This window comes from Gossypium hirsutum, chromosome A03, assembly GCF_007990345.1.
Source record: "Gossypium hirsutum isolate 1008001.06 chromosome A03, Gossypium_hirsutum_v2.1, whole genome shotgun sequence".
Classification (NCBI taxonomy): Eukaryota; Viridiplantae; Streptophyta; class Magnoliopsida; order Malvales; family Malvaceae; genus Gossypium; species Gossypium hirsutum.
This window is the reverse complement of record NC_053426.1, coordinates 3,237,218-3,258,679: the sequence shown is the minus strand read 5'-3', so window position 1 is coordinate 3,258,679 and position 21,462 is coordinate 3,237,218. Positions and strand designations below refer to the sequence as shown.

General features: G+C 32.7%; 1 protein-coding gene across 3 annotated transcripts; it reads right to left on the bottom strand.

The window, feature by feature from the left end:
• Window positions 1–5,235: 5,235 nt before the first annotated feature.
• On the bottom strand, window positions 5,236–7,833 carry LOC107963763 (cytochrome P450 87A3). 3 transcript variants are annotated; one of them, XM_016900228.2, is made up of 9 exons: window positions 7,408–7,833; window positions 6,988–7,309; window positions 6,742–6,891; window positions 6,387–6,638; window positions 6,215–6,304; window positions 6,059–6,137; window positions 5,844–5,950; window positions 5,610–5,737; window positions 5,236–5,512 (listed from the first exon to the last, which is right to left on the bottom strand). In XM_016900228.2, the coding sequence occupies exons 1-9, from the start codon at window positions 7,602–7,604 to the stop codon at window positions 5,422–5,424; spliced, it is 1,416 nt and encodes a 471-aa protein (XP_016755717.1). In that variant the 5' UTR covers window positions 7,605–7,833; the 3' UTR covers window positions 5,236–5,421. The 3 variants fall into 3 exon arrangements, with proteins under 3 accessions (XP_016755717.1, XP_016755719.1, XP_016755720.1); XM_016900231.2 differs by lacking the exon at window positions 5,844–5,950 and having other exon boundaries at window positions 5,491–5,512; window positions 7,408–7,756; XM_016900230.2 differs by lacking the exons at window positions 5,844–5,950; window positions 6,059–6,137 and having other exon boundaries at window positions 7,408–7,774.
• Window positions 7,834–21,462: the final 13,629 nt, after the last annotated feature.

Here is a 21,462-nt window from a genome sequence, read left to right as displayed (position 1 = left end):
TAAGATGAAATTATTTATAGTGCTAGCATTCACATACTGATGATGTATTTTGTCTCATAGAACTCAAGACTTGATGTTATATCAAGCGTTAAGTTAAGTTTCAATCAAGGGCGACTTTAATTAATGGGTTTGAGTCTCATCTCTCTTGAGGTTTTGTTGACTACATCTCTTGTAACACCCTGTTCTCTGACCCGATTATCGAGTTCGAGTTACAAGGTCTCACATTTGTTCCCGAAGCAACTACAATCAAATAACATTTGATTTAAAATCATTAACATTCAAGTATAAGCAAAACATGTGTATAAAACAATTTGTAATAACTTTTGGATCTTATACGAGTTACGAAAGGTCTATTGCTAACCCGAGGTCAAATTAGGACTAAATTGTAATATTTTCAAAATAACGGGTTGATGTCGTAACTTCAAGGGTTCCTTGTCGTAACTTCGTTTTGATGTTTGTTCAACACTAATTAACTTAGGTACATGCCATATAATGAACAAAAAGGGGTCATATAAATATTGTTGAGTTAGGGATCGCTTTTTAGATGCTGGAATAATTTATTGTGACTTTGAGATTACCTAAACTTGTGCACGAGAAAAAAAACTGTCGCTGAACGATAATTGTCAGTGATAATTTCCATAAATCAAGTAAATGCAATATAAGTTTATATCAATTGCATTCATCCAATACTAGTTTTATTATCAACTAATTCATATGCCATTAATGTCAATTCTTAACCAACACATCAATCAATACATGTCATTAAGAGTACCATGTATCTCTTATGTATTAACCCATACATAATTCAATTAATCAATCTAATGATCATATCATATTAACATACTAGTGTCAATAGTGTTTACAATCATATATGATATTTGATCATAACATTATATATATCATTTTCAAAGCAAATTGATTGATTTGCCAAATTCCATTTCGACCTTCTAGGCTTGTATAATCGGTTTGCATGATCTTTCACATGCTATTAATATTCATATATCGCAATTTACATTTGAATCATCAAACCATGATATCAATCCAATTCATGTATCATTTAACCTACTCACATTTTATAACTCTATTAACTTGACCTGGATTTAAGACGGGTACACAAATTAATCAACCTGCATCCCAATCTGACACTGCAGTACATCATCGGATAAATCGAAGTAAATGCACTAGCGCACATAGTGCATCATTGGATAAACCGAAGTAAATATACTAACACAGAAGTACATTATCACCGGATGAACCGAAACAAATATATTGGCACATATGTGCATCATCAGATAAACTGAAGTATAAACTCATACACAATCTAATTCTATGGCCTGCCATTTATATCCAACTCTGCTCGAACAGTTAATAGGGTAATCACATAGTTCAATTCACATTCCATCATTCTCAATTCATCATCAATTCACCATTCCAACACATCATATAACAAGTTTCAACTCAATTTCATAACAATTATCACATATCAATTAAATCATATTGCTTCCTATTTTATTCAATTTAGTTCTCTATCTTGATATACTATAACAATTGTACAAGCCCAATTTGCAGGCCCAGATTAAACCAAATGACCCACTAAACCCAAACCTAATATCTAACCCTAGCCCAATTAGCCCAATACCCAAAACAAAAAAAAAAGAAAAAGAAAAAGAAACCCTAAATCACCTAATCCCACTGCCTTAGTTGCATTGATAGTGCAAATAGCACTTGCCTCTACCACCATTTGCCTGCCATACAAAAAGAAGAAAAGACATTAAGTATATATATATATATATATATAAAATAAAGTTTGTAAATGGCTATAAAAAGGCCATATTAAAACCATTGTAGAGGGAGAAGAAATTTTTTTTTTGGAGCAAATATAAAAAAAAAAGCATTTGACAAATTTTAGATCTAAGCACAAAAGAAAGCAGAGATCCAAGCAACACCAAAGAAACAGGAAAATAAAAGTTGAAATATCAAGAATCAAAATCTAAAACAAAAGGTGATATCACATTATTATTATTTTCTTTCTATTTATTATTTTTTTCCTTTTTATTTTATTTTCGAATTTGCTTACCTCTACATACAATATATTATAAGGACATAAAAAAAATAAAAAAAAAGCAAAAACGTACCTTCGGGAATCCGGCCACCGCACGGCGATCGGCGGGGCATATGGTGGCTTGTTCACCGAACTTTAACTCTGGCTAGCGGGTGAGAGAGAGAGAACTCGCGACCCGACCCGCCTAGAAAGAGGATCCGCGCATTTTTTAGTGGAAGGGCTATTTGCACATTTAGCCCTTCCGCTTTTTCATGTCTCTATAATCAAGTTATTGCTACTTTAAATTCGGCCCTGGAATATGTCTCGTTTTTCAATTTGGTCCTCGACCACGCGCTGCTTTTTAGGATGGGGAATATTGCGTTTTCAGTACTTCTAGGATATGCGCATGCTGCAATTTGTTTGTTTTTCTTTTTGTTTTCTTTGAAACTCACCCCAAAATTCATTTTTGCTTCGATTTTCGTCCCTCTTCTACTCTTTCTCATTATTTTACTTTAATTTTAATTTTATTCATGCTATTATATTTTAATTATTGTTATATTTTTGTCATACTTATATATATGTATATTATATATATTAAATAGTATTATTAATAGTTTTACTATTATTGTTTTTATTTTTTATTGACACCTATGTACTCTTATAAATATATATGTATTATGTTCCATATCACACATATTTATATATCAATATTATATTATGTATATTTCTTTTTTAAATACTATATATATATGTATGTATATTTAGATATTAAATGTATGATATTTATGTTATGTACATACTTTTAATATTATCATGTATTTATTTTTTTACATATGTATATATCTATGTAATATCATTAATAGTTATTTTTTAATATTATTATGCATATACTGTGTAAATATTTTAAATATTGTATTTTTATTATGTATATATTTTTAATACGGATACATTTTTTATTACTCGTATATATATTTTAATATTGTATTTTTATTGTTATGCATATACTTTAATACTATATCATTTTTATTTTTATTTTTCATATCATCTTATGTTTATGTTTTTCAAACTATATCATGCATGTATATATATTTATATAGTTATTAATAGTGTTTTTTTTATTATGTTTATTTCTAATATGTATGTGTTATGTATTTACTTCTAATACTATGTATTGTATATTCTTACTATAATCATTATTACCATCACCATTATTTTTATTATCATATTATTGTCATTTTTTTTATCATTCATTATTTCCTATCCTTTATATATTATTATTGTTATTAACGTACATTATTATTATCAATTTACTATTAATTTTACTTTTATTATTACTACTATATTATTATTATTATCATTATTATTATTATCATATTTATACTTATATTTATTTTATCCTAATGTCATTTATTATTATTATATATATACATATCCTTTTACTACTGTTTTTATATACATATATTTTAAATATTATTACTATTTTTTTTATTACCATTATTGTTATTATACTTGTATCTATATGTATTTTGTTTTAATACCATTATTATTACTACTTCCATTATCTTTTATCTCTAACTATTATTATTTTGTATATATTATTATCTATATTATTATTATTACTATTATTCTTTATTGTCATGGTTAATATTTTTATAGCTATTATTTTTATTACTAATATTACTATTGTTATATCTAGTATTATTTTTACTTTCATTATAATTACTACTATTATTATGGAGTCTTTAACATTTTTTAATTTATTCGGTCATTTTCAAATTAGCATTTTTACGAAGAGGGATCGTATTTCAATGTCTTTTAAGCCTTCATTTTTTTCGACACTAAGACACTAATTAATCAACTAGGTACCAATTTTTGGGCGTTGCGAGGGTGCTAATCCTTCCTCGTGCGTAACCGACTCCCGAACTTGTTTTCTTGATTTACGTGGACCAAAATCGTTGTTTAAATAAATTAAACCATTTATTAAAAACAACCACTTTTACAAGGTGATCTAATCACACCTAAAAAAATTGGTGGCGACTCCCGTTTTCATTTTTCTCCAAGTTGATACCCGTTTTTCAAAAAAATAGTTACGACAACAATCACCACAATTTAATTCATACAACCACTATATACTCACCTCATTACTAAATCATGCACTTCAATATGAATTTGCAATAATTAGATTGATCACGAATAATAGAAATACAAACTGAAAGCTCGCATCACTTGTTGTCGGCTCTCACTTTTCCTTTTCCTCTTGACTGTTTCGCGTCGACGTTAGCTATGTATAATCACAATATATATAACACCATCAATTTTCATTCAATCCACAATCAAATACAATATCAAACATGTTTTATAATTATTCAATTTAATCCCTAAACACAGGACAAGCATAACTTTCGATCTAAAGCTTCGGATTGAAATCTAATTTCACATATATTCATTAGGGACCTCTTACTTTCTATTCCTACAAAAATTTCATAATAGTTTTGCATTTTACTCAATTTGGTCCTTAATGTATGAAACTAACAATTATACTTTACATTTAGTTTTTTTTCTTTCATAATCTAAGCTTAATTTCTATTTTCACACCAAATTCATCCATTTCTCAAAAGTGACATTTTTCAAAAAAGTTAACAGTTTTGCAAATGGATATATAAGCTAGCTAAATCAAGCTCCCATGATTTAATTTTCATAAAAATCAAAGCAAAATATCTATGAATTTACTTCAATCTGATAGCCGAATGTCCACGGATTTTCAAGCTTTCTTCCTTTCCTTTTTTCTTTGGTTTCCACGGGTTGAAGATGAAGATGATATCATCTTCTCTTTCTTTCCATTATGTTTATTATTTATACTTAAATTAGCATGTTTTAATCTAATTAATTTACAAAAATATTTAATTAGTTTAAGTCAATGGTATCCACCATCAAATCCCTCTATCATATATTTTAAATTTAATTTATTTACCATTTTAATCCTTTAGATAATTGTTATTTAAGTCTCTAAGCTTTTTACTAATTAAAAATCTATAACGATTAAACTTTTAGAATTTAATCTCTGAAACTTAATTAACTACAAATTCAACTAAAATACTTAACTAAATTTCTGTTCATCTATATATTATGTTATTTATAACCTATAAAAATTAAGTTACAGTTACATATTATTTCTTATGAGGACAAGTTAGGGAGAAGGTAAGAATTTGCTTATTATTGCATTCGGAAGTGTAGTGCTTCTGCTGCTAGAGCTTTTACATCATAAAGTGTTATTTTGATCTCAGTATAGTGTGGACATCATTATGGAGTATATTTCCACCTTTGGTTGGTTCCCAGCTCTATATTATTATCTGCCTTGTTTCTATTAAAGTTTATCCATTCTAGTTTATCTCCATGAGCCTTATGTGAAAGCCGCCTGGAAACTGTAAACCTGGAGTTCGGAGTATATTTCCTCCTTTGACTGGTTCCCACCTGAAAGAAGGTTCAAGATTTTGATGACTTTTTGTCTCTTGCTCTCTCAAACACAGTGTGTTGGGCAAATATAAAACATCTTGTAATTTGGTCTTACTTGTACTTTGTAACCAAGCAATGGAGAAACACAGCCATCTGCACTTTACTGAAGTCTGCTCCGACGCAAAATCTCATGCCACCACCAAATGCCATGAAATTCTTTGTGGCTCCATTTATTTCTACACCCTGCAGTTATAGAAGTAGAAGAATTGTTGAGTTTCAAGGTAAATTTTTATGTGATTATTGTTTTAGAAGCAATCTAGCGCGGATGGAATTTTGAGTATTGACCAACCTCCCATCTTGATGGATTAAAGGTCAAGGGATCTTTGTATTTTGTAGGATTCAGGTGCACAGCTGGGGGACAGACCATTACTGCCCAACCAGCTGGAATGTTATATCCTACATTATCACCAAATTTGGTGTGTTAACTTTCTTATTAATTGCATGGCCAATTTTTTTTTAATATAACAATTGGAAAGTGGATCTTAGAACAATTTTGATGCCCACCTTTGAATTGGATTTCTCTTAGTGCTTTTCTGAATATTACTGGCGCTATGTTTGCTAGTCTAACTGTTTCATTGATGAACTGTAAGTTGCAGTTGTCAGTATGGAAACAAACAACCTTCAAAACAGATCATATGTTTAAAGCACAAATTTTCTCACCTGGAATGTGTATGTCATTGATTTATATTCTTTCCATGTAAGCCCGGAGTCTGTATTTTCCCTGTTTCGTAGAATTGTCTCATGCTCTTCCTATAAGGAGGAAATACTTACGTTCATGTTTGTTTGGAAAAAGATTTGGGTTTTGCAGATTCGAGAATATAGATTCACATACCCTTAGTTTTTTTAGCACTGAAGGGTTGTCAGAAAGGAACTTTACTGCGAAAGTTAGAGCCAAAGAAGTTGTTTCAAAACTGGCGAATAGTAGAACGAACATCAAATCCAGAGCGATTTTCTCTGTTAGAATTGTTCCCTCTTTCTGAAGTTCTTCAAGGACAAAATCAAAAAAGTCACTTGGGCTCTTTCCTGGCATTGCCCGCCTTTCGTTTAGCAGGTTCTTTAGCATTTTCATTGCATTTTTCCTTCCCTGAAAATATATAAAAAATCAAGAATCAATAGACAACAGATAGTTGGTCAGCTACCTGTAGACATACGCTCTAGAATGATCAAAATCTCAACTCGTTAACTACCTGTAAACATTTGTGATAGGCTGCTCCAGGAATATTTAAGGGAAAGGAGATTAATCCTTTTATAAAGGCAACGAAGTTCTCCCTCAGTTTCTGGGTGGCATTTTCTTCGTCGTAACTTATCAGCTTTTTGGCTGTCAGATCAAATATCATCTGCAAATAAAGACACAAGGTATCATTACACTGTATTCCGAAGCTTTAAAAATGAGATTTCTCCAGATATATGGGGGAGGAAGTATGTGTAAGTACAGCAGCGGTTGCTTCTTTTAATTCAACTGTTTCTTGGATTGACCATTGCTGTAACCTTCTACAAGCTGTTCGCTCAACTTCAGGGAGCATCTTTTTGAGGCTTTCAGGGCCAAAGAGACTAAGCACCATGTTCTTTAGGTACTTGTACATGAAGCCATGTAAGGAAGATAAATTTTGACGTCCAAAGATCTCTGTGAACGTATCCGGATACCAACTCTGAAACAGTTGCCCTTCTTGAAGAAACACAAAGTGATTGAGATCCCGGTCGGCTGATACGATTACCGGTTGTCCCACTATGCTCGTCTTGAAGACCGGCCCATATCTGCAACCGATATGTTATGAAATGCATACAAAAAAAAAAAAAGAAAAAAGAAAAAACGAAGATTATCATGAGGAAAAAGTCATGGATATTGAATTGACCTTTCCATTCTCTCTTTAACAAAGGGAGGAACATCATTAGTAGTATTGGACTTGAAGAACTGAAGAGTCTCACCAAGAAATGGGAAACCCATAGAACCTGGTGGGAGTTTGCCATTACATCTAGGATTTCTCCAGTTGTTAACCCAATGTGTGATGTATATAATGAAAACCAAAGCTCCAATCCACAACACCAACATCTCTTATATATATATGGTTTATGATAGATGAAAAAAATGACAATGGTTGAAGATGATGATATTAGCTGAAATGGAAGAGTTGTAGGAGTAAAGAAACGTAGAGAAGAAAGTGCTGGCAATTGGAATGCATATTATGATTCTTATTAGCCATGAGTTTTACTTAAATAGGAAAGCTAATGCATGTAACTCCTCTATGAAATTAAGTATATTGTCTGAAATGTGAGTGCCCCGTTTGACATGGATGTGGGCCGTGTTAACATTAGTGGCAGCTTGTTGACAATGCATGGCAGCCATCAATTTTGACTAAAATGTCAAGATAAGAGGTGCAAGTTTGGCACCGTAAATGACTTTGAAAAATTGTCTTGGGATAATTTCTTTTTTGGTCCTTGAGATAATGGACTATTTATTGTTTGGTCCTTGAACCTCAACTATAAATAGGCCTTCTCATTTCTCATTTCAAATCATCCCAACTATTCTTTCTCACTTAGTTTTTTCTCTTCTCCCATTTGAGAATTCTTAAGGAATTCTTAAGGAATTCTATTTGTTTGTAATATTTTGGAGATAGTGAAGTTATCATATGGTATTAGTGCCCGAGGATGTAGGTATAATTTACCGAACTTCATTAAAACTCTTGTGTTCTTTCTTGTCCTATTTTTCTTTCAATATTTGAGGGCATAATAGTAGTATTTAATTGTGCTATTAAATTACGATAGAAGAGATATTCTGACTAAGGAAAGACTTGGTACTTAAGAGATCCTTGTGATCCACCTCTCTTTCCTGGGAATTGAACTTTGTGTGATTTTTCAGTACAATAATTTACACGCTTCCAACCCTATTGGAACAACATGCCGACTACGGACCAGACATTTAAGACTTCAATAATTTATGTAAACTCCCATCAATAATTTTGGCCAACCCTAGAAAGCTCAGAAACTAGACACCAATAATATTGACCATATTTTGGAATAAATGGATCCTTTTCATTATTAGTGAAAGGCATTTTTGAGTTCATAATTCTGTAGGTTTTTTTCTTCAGTAGTTGTGTAAATCAAACATATTGGAGTTTGATTGGTTTAAGATATAGATTTTTAGTAATTTAAATTAGATTTGTCAATTTGGATATAAACTTGAAAATTTGATTAATCAACTCTAACTCAATTTAATCTAATTTAATTATAGAAAGTCAACAACTTGAATTCATCTAGTCTGAATCTAAATTCGAACTAACCTAAACCCAGAATGGTCTGAGTTAAAAATAGCTTAAATTTAAAATAACATGAATTCAAAATCTAAAATGATTTGAACCGAAGTGACTATAACTAAAATGACCTAAATTCATAATAACCCAAACAAAAAAACCTAAACCTTAAACATAATTTTTTTTGTTAATATATCAATAAATATATATTTATATCAATATTAGTTAAAGCACATGTACTTTTTATTAATATGAGTTACGAGATTTAAAATTTTTTTGCTTAAAATATTAGGCCTGTTTAAAATATGAGCGAGCTCGAGTTTCAACGTTCAAGGCTTGTGCCTAGCCCGACATATTTTTAAGTTTATAATACTTTATATTATGTAATTTAGAACACATTAGAAAATAAAAACTATACTAAATATATAATACTACTTTAAGGTAAACATTGAAATAATGTTAATATGACTATATAAGAATTTTCAATAAGTAAAAAATGTATAAAATTATTAAATATTAACATAATATAATATAAATATTAAAAAAATGAAAATACAATATGGGCAGGTCTAAAATGGGCTTAGGTTAGTCTTTTGCAAATATGGGCAGATTTGGGCAAAATTTTAGGCCTATATTTTTAGTTTTGTGTTTAATTCGTGATTGTTCAAGCCCACACTCGAAGTGATTCATCTAACAAGAATAGTGGAGAAGGTCATTTGGTTGAAAGTCGGGAACATCTAAAACCCGTCTCGAGCAAAGCACATGTACTTTTTCAAGAAAAGTTATTGATATAAATATCACAAACCGGCTCGATTTTAAAAATTTTGATTTTTCACTGTAACAGAAAACTATTTTTATGTAACAGTCCATTTTCAATGAAATCGGAACAGTGGTTTCGGGACTACAAATCTGATGTTAGAAATTTTATTTTAATATTATTTTATGATCTACAGCATGATAGTATTATCGTATAAAAATTTTATTAAGAAATTTTAAAGTTTACATGTTCAATTTGATAAAAGGACTAAATAGCGTAAAGTGTAAAATTTGAGTTTTATTAGCTAAAGGTATTAAATAGCTATAAAACTTTAAAATGGAAGCCTTTAAACGGAAATTAGACCATTATAGTTGGTAGTGGATGGCAATGGTTTGGCTTTATTGAAATTTTGTTTAGTTTTCAAGGTTAAATAAGTAAATAGTCAATAAAGGTTAAAACAATTAAAAGGCATCATCTTTTTCTTTTCTTCTTCCACCGTACATGAAAGGAAAAAGAAGTCATGGATGAAGCTTCATTTGGCCATCCCTATTTTTGTAACGACCCGATAATTATAGGTATCGAAAAGTGTATTTTTAGGTCACTGTTTTCGAAAAACGGATTCGTAAATATTTATTAAAAATATTTATGAAGTTAGTTGTGTGGCTAATTAGGTTTTGAATAGTTGAATTTGTCCAAATTAAGAATAATTAGGTATAAGAATCAGATTGCATATAGTGTAAAAGTTGAAATATAGAATAGAGAAAAGTGAAAAACTAAATAAGCAATTAAGCCAAAAGTTGACAAGTGTACGGTGATGGTGATGACATGTGTCAAAATAAAATGCATATATTTATAATAATTACCTATTTACTAATTATTTGAGTAAATGTTATTATATTATATTATTTTAATTAAATAAAACAAATAAAAGAAACAAAAAGAAAAGAAGAACAAATAGTAGAAATGAAAGAGAAAAGAGGGAAAAAAACGAAAGAAGGAAGGGAAAGGAGAATTAGGGATTTTAAAGTTCAAAGCTTAATTGGTAAGTCAATTTAGTCCCTTTTCTTATAAATTTTATTTTTTTAGAATCTTAGTATTAAATACTATCTTAGTATTAAATACTACCTAGTCCATGTCAAAATTTTAGAAATTATTGGATTTTTAAATGTTGTTCATGTTGAATAATTTAAGCATTAGGGGTTGAATTGATAGAATTTTAAGTTAGAATTGAGAAAAGGATTGAATTGTAAAATAAATTATAAGTTTTGAGTAATAGGGACTAAATTGAGAAAATTTTAAAATTTAGGGATTTAAGTGAAATTAGAGAGTTGAAATTAGTTTAAAGTGGAAATTGAATGAAAATACAGAATTAGTTTTAAAGAAATAAAGTTAGTCTCGGTTTAGGGACTAAATTGGAATTTGGGCAAAAATTGAATAAAAATTGGAATATTCAATGTGAAATTGTATTGTATTGATGAATTTCAATTGTTTCAATTCCGTAGCTAACGTTGTGCCAGAAACCTCGGCTAAGAAGGAAAAAGATAAAGTCGACGAGGAGTAGCTCAGAAATTCTAGTTTCTATTTCTATAATCCGAATCTAGTAATTACTATTTGTTGTATTTTGAATATTACTATGGTAAGTAAATGAGGTGAGTAATTATCATTATCATATTGAATTGAATGTATATGAATTTTTGATAATTGAGTATTGGATGATTGTGGCATTTGTAAAGTGAAATTGTGTAACACCCCTTAACCCTAAACCGTCGCCGGAACAGGGTTATGAGGCATTCATTACCAGACATATCGGATAATTTACAAATAATTCTTAAATAAATAACAAACATGTTATAGAATAATCATAAATTCATATGAACTTTTACTAATTGAATTCATTCATTATTTTATTATTATTATTTTTTAAAATAAAAATTAATATAACTCCTTTATAAATATCTAACTTTCTCTATAAATTTTAAATAAAACCAAACCAATTCCAGAATTTCAACCAATATATTTATACACTGAAATATACTTGAATCATACTTGATATATTGACTTAACAACTTAAGTAATGAAAAACTCTACTATCATTTTTAATTAGTTCTTAAATGTAAAATATATATTTAATAGCAAATGTATATATTACAATTGTATCCCATATCCACCCTAATCTATTTCATAATATAATATAATTAATAATTTTAATAATAATAAACATCTAATAAATATATTTTACTAATTAATAATAAATAATAAAATATCTTTTCAATAATTATACATAAATAATACAAGTGTACTTATTTAAATTAATACACTTGTCTTTTACTTTTACCTTACACTTTTCTTTTCTTAATTTAATTAATAATAAATGTCTAAGAAAATCTTAGATTTTTATTACCCATTTGCCGTCTCATTTTAAGCCATTGGCTTATTTACCTATTTAGTCCCTCCTATTTTTTACTTTATAATTAAACTTTACACCTTATTCAATTTAGTCATTTTCATTAATTACTCTAAATTAAGCTAAATTCACCTAATTTAAACCTAATTAAAAATATCATTAGACTCATAAATATTTCTAATAAGTATTTTTGAACTCGATTTACTAAGACGGATGTAACACCCCTTAACCCTAAACCGTCACTTGATCAGGGTTATAGAGCATTATCGGACATATTGGACAACTTATAAATAATTTATAAATAAATAACATTCATAGCATAATTTAACTTTTAAGTCTTTATAATAGATCCTCGAGGCCCAAAATACGTATTAGGAGTGGAACAATTTTTTTTTTCAAAATTTCGGCAGCATTTCTGCTTATTTTGAATAAAAACCCCCTGCAAGTTCAAACCAAAAACAACCAATACCATATATACTATATAAACTTTTGTACCATTTCATTAGTATAAACATTAAAATACTAATTACCATTTTTATTTACAACAAAAGTCTTGTAACATTCTGATGTGATCAAAATAACACCTATGTACATGCCACTTTTAATTCAAAATATGGTACCTACTTATGAAGCTCTTAAGGATGTGATGAGATGAGAGATCTTCTAGCCGACTCTACCTCTTTGAGTCTAACTGTACCTACGCGTTAAAATTAAACGCGTTAAGCCGGTGAAGACTTAGTAAGCACTACAAGAATAAATAGGCAAATAAATCCTATTAAAATATTCTAATCCCATTTGATCAATATATATTTATATGCATATAAGTTTCTTTAGCTGTATCTTATATTAACAAAATTTAATTTATTATTATATAAGTTATAAAACTTACCTTAATACATTGATAATTCGCTTTGGTTCACAACTTATAACTTTAGCCCAAAGTAGACTTAATAGAACACACTGGATATACGGAACAAATACAGAAGTGCATTATTATGCACAAACGAACAGAGAGCACTAATGTGCTAATAATCGGAGAGCGCGCTAGAATTCCTTAATGACATGCCACTAATATCCTAGTAGTTCTAAATTCATCTACTTGGGCATTAAAACTGAATTTCATACATTTAAATACTTTACATAAATATCTCGAAAAAGATTTCTCATTTCTTCATCATTACAATTTAGTGCATATTACACAATTCACAAATATCACATCTTTTTCACACATATACTTTTGTCACAATATTATTACTTAATGTTCAAACAATACAACTTCTTATATTCTCCAATTATAATTTTCTTTTCAAATTTCATAATTCCATAATCTATTATTATTATTATTTATTTACTTATAAATTTAAATATATACATATATATTACATTTTTATTTCTAAATAATTCTATACTACAATATAAGCATCTAAATAAAATTAATTTAAAAAAAATCTTGTAGTACTTACAACAAAAAGATTGAGATGATGGCTTCCTTCACTCCTTAGCCTTCTCTTTTCCTTTTTCTTCAATTAGGTCCTCTCCTTTCTTTTCTTTCTCTTCAATTTTATATAAAACATATAACATTTATATGTTAGAGAAAAATAATTAAATGACTTTCCTATGCTATTAAAAAAAAATAAGCATGTATGATATAATAAATTCATCATTTCTTACATTAACTTACATTTCAATTTATTCTATAACTAAAATTATTTCCATTTCTATTACAATCTATATTTTATTTTTATTTGTAGAAGCCCAAATTGCCCGGGCCTGATTTCATCAAAACCCAACCAAACCTCTAAACACACTAAAACCCATAACCCATGATCCATTTACATCTACCCAAACCCATTACAAAACCCAAATATTAAACCCAATTAAAAAAAACCTAACCCCAAAAAAAAAACCAAGAAACCCTAGCCACCTAGCCACTTTCCCACTTGCCCCATTTTTCCTCCCATTTTTGATATCCATTGTCTACCACCATCACCTACAAAATAGAAAAAGAAATAATAGAAAATCATGTAAAAGATGGCTATAAAAAGCCATTCAAAAATCATGTAAAGAGAGGGGATTTTACAAAGATTGAAAAAAAAAACACAAAAATCCCTTCAAATTTTGAACACAAAAGAAACATCAATAAAAAGGTTGCATCTTTTTCTTTTTTCCTCTTCTTTCGAACCTTTTTTTTTCTTTTTTTTTGTGTTGTTTTTTTTTCTTTCTTTATATATGCATATATTGTTAAAAAAATTTTACCTTTTCCGGCCACCGTGGGCGGTGGCCGACGACGTGCGGCGACCGACGATCGACCGGTGACCGGCCCCCCTTGGCTGGATTTCCTTTCCCCCCTCCCTTCTCTCTTCTTTCCCCCCTCTTTTTTTTAGGTATTTTATATATATTATGTATATATTTTTTAATGCCATTAGTTATATATTTCTTATGTATATATTCTTAAATACTATTATATACATATATATATATATTTTAAATATCATATTGTGTATATATTATTATTACAAATTATTACTATTGCTAGTATTATTATAACTATTATTATATTAGTGTATATTTTATGTACATATGTATATATATATTTTGCACATATCATTATTTTATATTATTGTTGTAAATTTTTTATGTATATATTTTTTATGTACGTTTCCTAATATTTTCTTTTATTGTAGATATTATTATTATTATTACATACTTTTATTATATGCATATATATATGTATTTTTATGTACATATTATTATTTTATATTATTATTACCAAATATATCATTTTTCCTATTTTATTATTAGTACATGATTTGTTTTTATTTTGTAAATATCATTATTATTGTTATTCTAATATTCTAGTATTCCATGTTAATATTTTTCATTAATGATATCATTTTTTTGCGTCCTTTATCTATTTTTAATTTCTCACTTTAGGAATATTTTTTCTCATATTTTAATTAATTTCAAAAATAAGGCAATGTGCCGATTTAATATTAAGCCATCGATTTCATCGCTAAGTTGGTTTTCAAATGTTTAATAAATCGCCACAATTAGCGACCAAGCGAAACTAAATTTTTTTTACGTCGCTACAGCTGGCGACTCCACTGGGGACCTCTATTTTTGAGAGTCGAGTTGAATTAAACGCGTGTTGTCAAAATTTTCAAATTTCCGTGTTCAAATTAATATTTAATCATGATCCTTAAGTTTTGTTTTCGAAAAAATCATACATACGTATCTCCTAATTTGTTTTATCTTTCGTTTTAGTTTTGTAGTTTTAAAATAAATGGAAGGATTGCAAGTTTCTCCCACACACCGTGCACTTGCATTTTGCAGAACATAAGCTCTCTACCCGGGCTCTGTCCGTTTAAGTGAAAGTAAACGCTATGCCTTCGTGAGTTAACTCGTCCCTCCGCACAGGCTAGTGAATACTTTCGGGTTACATATGACTTATGCTTTCGTGAGTTAACTTGTCCCTCCGCATAGGCATAAGTAAATGTAATCCCTCGAATTGAACTCGTGAGCCTGTGATGGGTTATGACCGAGGCTTCGTGCTAATCTTAGCAGATGATAGTACGAGCAATTCGAGTACCTGTCTAGAACCAAAACCGCATATAGTGAACCATACGAGCCACCCAACTAGAGCCATGCCGAACCTCCTCTCGTTTAGTAGTCACCGAAATAAGTACACGGGAAAAGCATATCTTACCTTCTATTTCTTTTACATTTGTGCTTTCTAAGCAAGGGAATCGAGTCCACTGGACCAAGTAGCTTAATTTGTTAGATTTTCCACAGTTTTTCTCTATTTATATGTGTTACGCTAACCAAGGTCGTTTGTCTGTATTTTTATTTTTTATCATGCATCGAAGGCATCTTGTTAGGAAGGTGTTGATTAGAGATTGGTTGCCAAAAACGGGTTTCTAATGGAGGAGTCAATTATACGAGTGACCGAAACGTTGTGTAATACTCCTTTGATTAAGGAAATGCCTAAATAGGGGCTATCTTGAAATAACACCAAATTTTTGCATATTCATTCATGACTGACATTCATTTGACATTCATGCATTCATTCATGCATTCATTCATGCATTCATTCATACATTGCATATCCCATACTCGGTCGCTGAAGATAAAATATATAATTCGCAGTTGTAATACTACAAGACTGGAACCACGTCATCCGTATAAAACGCGCCGACAAGTTAGAGTAATGGAGGCTGAATTCAATGAGAGAATTGAAAGGATGGAAAGGGCTCAAAAGGAATTACAAGAGCAACTGGCCAAATCGCAACAAGAAACGAGAGACCTAATGGTGAGATCTCGAGAGGAATCACTCGAGCAAAGAGATCAGATGGCCAAAATGATGGAGATGATGACAACTTTGGTCAAAGGAAAAGGACCCGTGCAGAAACCTGATGCTATGAAACCTCAGTCAAGAATTCACCACGATTAGGATCCACTCTATCCCCCAGGATTCACTCCACCACCCGCATATACAACACAAAGAGGGTATACTCAAGGGGAACCCACAGGCTTGGAACATCGACCTATGCCACCTGCACCACCCACTAATTTGGGGCAAGGAATATTTGTGTCAAACCCAGGGGCTAGTCCTGCTGATCCACTAGTTCCAGATCTGGATGACCCAGTAGAGGTAGCCAAGTTAAAATTGGATAACCATGACAAAAAATATAGGAGTCTAGAGGAAAGACTCAAAGCAATAGAAGGCACTGAAGTCTTCTCCGCACTAGGTGCTAAGGAACTCAGTTTGGTACCTGATCTAATTTTGCCTCCGAAGTTCAAAGTGCCTGATTTTGAGAAGTATGATGGAACAAGGTGCCCAAAAGCACATCTCATTATGTTCTGTCGAAAAATGACCGGTTATGTGAACGAGGATAAACTACTCATACATTGCTTTCAAGATAGTCTAACAGGGTCAGCTTTTCGGTGGTACAACCAACTCAGTAGAGAAAAGATTCGATCCTGGAAGGACTTGGCGTCAGCATTCTGCGAGCAGTACAAGCATGTGTCAGATATGGTGCCAGACCGGATGACCTTGCAAATGATAGAGAAAAAGCCATCAGAAATCTTCAGACAATATGCGCAGAGATGGAGAGACGTCTCGGCCCAAGTGGAACCCCCACTAACAAAAATGGAGATAATCGTTCTCTTTATCAACACCTTGAAGGCGCCGTTTTATGACAAATTAGTGGGAAGTGCCACGAAAGAGTTTGCGGATATTGTAATATCTGGTGAGCTCATAGAGAATGCCGTCAAGAGCGGTAGAATGGAAGGCTCAGAAGGTTCAAAAAGGGCAGCACCTATGAAGAAGAAAGAACCAGAAGCCCACATGGTGGGAATGGGAAGCCGTTATGCCTCTAATACCATATCCGAACCAACCCCGACCTTGAAATTATCCACCTCCAAATTTTTATTATCCCCCTCAAAACCCTTACTACCAAGCACCACATCCTTCCTATCCCGTTTACGCCACGAACAACCAAAGACCCATCACCTCATTCCCACAAAACACGATACTCGCTCAAAGCCAACCCATAAATGAACCAAGACCAGCAAGGCCTAATCCCGAGAGACCGCAGTTTACTCCCATCCCTGTGTCGTATGGGGAATTGTACCCAAAACTTTTGGAGAAACAGTTAATATCCCCCCATTACATGGCACCCCTTAAACCTCTATACCCAAAATGGTACGATCCAAACGCTAGTTGTGCATACCATGCTGGGAATCAGGGGCATTCTACGGAAAACTGTCTTGCCTTCAAAAGGAGAGTTCAAGGACTCATTGATGCGGGCATTTTGCGATTTGATGGTACTGGCGGTACAACCGGGAATCCATTCCCAAACCACACCGAAGGGAATGTGAGCGTAGTAGGAGAGGAAAACAAACGACAAAGTAGAAGATGGGTTTCTGAAATAAGAACACCTCTGCAGAAAATCTGAGAGGTACTAGTTGAAAAAGAGTTGTTCTATCGTCTTGACGGAGTATTCGAAGGAAAAGATGCAAAAGGTCACAGTTTTTGTGAATTCCATAGTATTGAGGGGCACGATATTCAATTCTGCGAAGAGTTTAGGAGATTACTGCAAAATATGATGGACAATAAGGAGATTGGGATTTTTTATAAAGGCGAAGATGCCAATGAGAAAGAAGTATGTACCTCCGACAATCAATCGTCAGGTTGTCCGTATAGCGCCGATCGACCGTTAATAATTTATTATGACGCGAAGAAGTAACCAGTGAAACCAAAAGTGATAATCGAGGTACCATCTCCTTTCCCCTACAAGGACAATAAAGCAGTACCATGGAAATATGACGTTAATATCGTCACACCTGAAGATGAAAAACCCAAAGCCATGACTGGAAGCGTTGGGGAAGTAGGTCATTTCACTCGTAGCGGAAGATGTTATTCAAAAGAGGTCGAATCAGTAAAGAAGAACAGTGACTTGAAACAGAAAGGAAAAGTACCGATGCATGTGACTGAAGATGAGTATGAAACTGTGCCTGAATAAGAAACTAAAAAGCCTGTGAATGAGGAAAAAGCTCAGGAATTCTTGAAATTTATCAAGCACAGTGAGTATAGTGTGGTGGAACAATTAAGCAAGCAGCCAGCATGAATCTCAGTTTTATCTCTACTCTTAAATTCAGAGCCACACCGGAACGCTTTGCTGAAGGTGTTAAATCAAGCTTACGTAGCTAACAACATATCCGTTGAGAAGCTTGATAGGTGGGTTAACAATCTGAATGCGAACAATTTCATCTCTTTTAGTGATGATGAGATACCGCCAAATGGTAGAGGCTCGGTGAAAGCGCTGCATATCACGACTCGCTGCAAGGGCTACATAATACCAAACGTGCTCATCGATAATGGGTCAGCGTTAATGTTATGCCATTGGCCACGCTTTCCAGAATACCGATGGATTTGTCTTACTTAAGACCCTGTCATTCCAGGGTAAGGGCATTTGATGGGACAAGGCGAGAAGTTATGGGAAAGATTGAGATCCCTCTAGAGGTGGGCCCTTATATTTATGATGTTGAGTTCCAAGTCATGGACATTACGCCCTCTTATAATTTCCTTTTGGGAAGACCCTGGATCCATTCTGCTGGAGCAGTCCCATCATCCCTCCATCAAAAGGTGAAATTTATCATGGACGGCTGTTTGGTCACAGTCGAGGGCGAAGAAGATATTGTCGCATCTGTCTCTGCCGATGCACCGTACTTGGAAGTGAACAAAGACGCATTGGAATGTTCCTTTCGATCCCTTGAATTTGTCAATGCCACTTTTGTTGTTGAGGGAAACAAAATTCCGGTGCCAAAACTGTCGAGAAATACTAGAATGGGGGTCAAATTGACCTTAAGAAGGGGAGCTCGAGCAAGAAGAGGTTTAGGTAGATATCTGCAAGGAATAGTCAGGGCTTTAAAGCCAGTGCACCACAAGGCTCGATACGGTTTGGGGTTCCAGCCTGACATGCGTCAAAGAAGAAGGCAGTGGAAGAAGGATCAGGAAAGAAGGATTGCAAGAACTTTGGGCCGAGAACCAGAATGGGAACCAATAGAGTACCCTCATTTGTCAAAAACATTTACATATGCGGGAATGATGTACCCTGGACAAGATGGTCCACGAAACACGCCGTGGTTAATTGAAAAGGGTCTTTAAAATGTCAGTATAAATGTTATTGACAAAGGGGCTGATGCGAGTAAAGATGTCTCAAGGATACGCCCTTGTCCCCCTGGTTTCATGTTGAACAATTGGACTGCCGAGGAGCTTCTTGTAGTTTATATGTCTTCAGAGTAATGCTAAACATTAACCTTCTATTGTGTCCTTAGATATAATAGAATTCTTTTCCAAGAGCGTGCATTCGCTCTTTATCATTCAAATGAATATCAATGAAGATGCATTTTGTCATGTTTTTTCACATTATCGCTAATTTCATAATCATTTTCTCATTTCATAGCCTATATTCACATTTGCCTCATTGCCATGACATGATATTCCTTTTGTTGGTTCCAATACTTGGATGCCCCTCTATAGTTTCCTTTTCCATTCAACTTTCAGGTGCTCAGATATTGACGACATGAATAAACCCGTTACGAATCTTGAAATTGATTTTGAGAAGGCTGTTTGCTTAGGAGAATTTGAAGCCGAAGAAAATGCTGAAGATTACATCTCGTCTCCTGAATTGTTAAGAATGGTGGAACAAGAGGATAAACAGATTTTGCCTCATGAAGAATCTGTGGAAACAATAAACTTGGGCACTGAAGAAAGGAAACAAGAAGTGAAGATTGAGACTTCTATTTCAGAGAGCACTAGGCATAATTTGATCGCTTTGCTCCGCGAGTACAAAGATGTTTTCGCATGGTCATACCAAGATATGCCAGGGCTAGATGAAGATTTAGTGGTCCACAAGCTCCCATTAAAGCCAGAATGCAAGCCTATCCAGCAAAAATTAAGACGGATGAGACCCGAAATGCTGTTGAAAATAAAAGAGGAAGTCAAGAAGCAATTTGATGCTGGCTTCCTACAAGCCTCCAAATATCCAGAATGGGTGGCTAACATAGTCCCGGTAACAAAGAAAGATGGCAAAGTACGAATGTGCGTGGATTGCCGTGACCTGAATCGAGCAAGCCCAAAAGATAATTTTCCCTTGCCACATATTGATACGTTGGTGGACAACACAGAAAAACATTCATTATTTTCTTTCATGGATGGATTCTCGGGGTATAATCAGATCAAGATGGCCCCTGAGGATATGGAGAAAACTACCTTCATAACAATGTGGGGAACGTTCTGCTACAAGGTGATGCTATTTGGGTTAAAGAATGATGGGGCAACATATCAGAGGGCTATGGTGGCGTTATTCCATGGCATGATGCATAAAGAAATAGAGGTCTACGTCGATGATATGATTGCTAAATCCCAAGGGGAAGAAGAGCATGTAGTGAATCTCAAGAAGTTGTTCGACAGACTGAGAAAGTTCCAGCTAAAGCTCAATCCGTCCAAATGTACGTTTGGGGCTACCTCAGGAAAATTGCTTGGCTTTATTGTCAGCGAGAGAGGCATTGAAGTTGATCCAGATAAAATAAAAGCCATTCAAGAGTTACCACCCCCGCGCACGCAAAAAGAAGTCAGAGGATTTTTAGGGAGATTAAACTACATCGCCCGATTTATCGCTCAACTTACCAACCAATGCGACCCAATCTTTCGACTTCTTCGAAAACATAATCCCGGAGAATGGAACGAGGAGTGCCAAATGGCTTTTGACAAGATAAAACAGTATTTGTCTAATTCTCCAGTGCTAGTATCGCCAATACCGGGAAGACCATTGATTTTGTATTTGACTGTGTTCGAGAATTCAATGGGTTGCATACTGAGGCAACACGACGAGTCAAGAAAGAAAGAAAATGCGATCTACTACCTCAGCAAAAAGTTTACTGAATATGAGGCAAAGTATTCGTCCATAGAAAAATACTGCTGCGCTCTGGTTTG

Bases quoted from the DNA above. Each gene is read 5' to 3' on its own strand.
- LOC107963763 (XM_016900228.2), bottom strand. From the start codon at position 7,604: ATGTTGGTGTTGTGGATTGGAGCTTTGGTTTTCATTATATACATCACA. The intron at 7,310-7,407 runs GTCAATTCAATA...TATCGGTTGCAG, and splicing joins GTTAAAGAGAGAATGGAAAG to ATATGGGCCGGTCTTCAAGA. The intron at 5,738-5,843 runs GTTGGTCAATAC...CTATAACTGCAG, and splicing joins TTAATCCATCAAGATGGGAG to GGTGTAGAAATAAATGGAGC.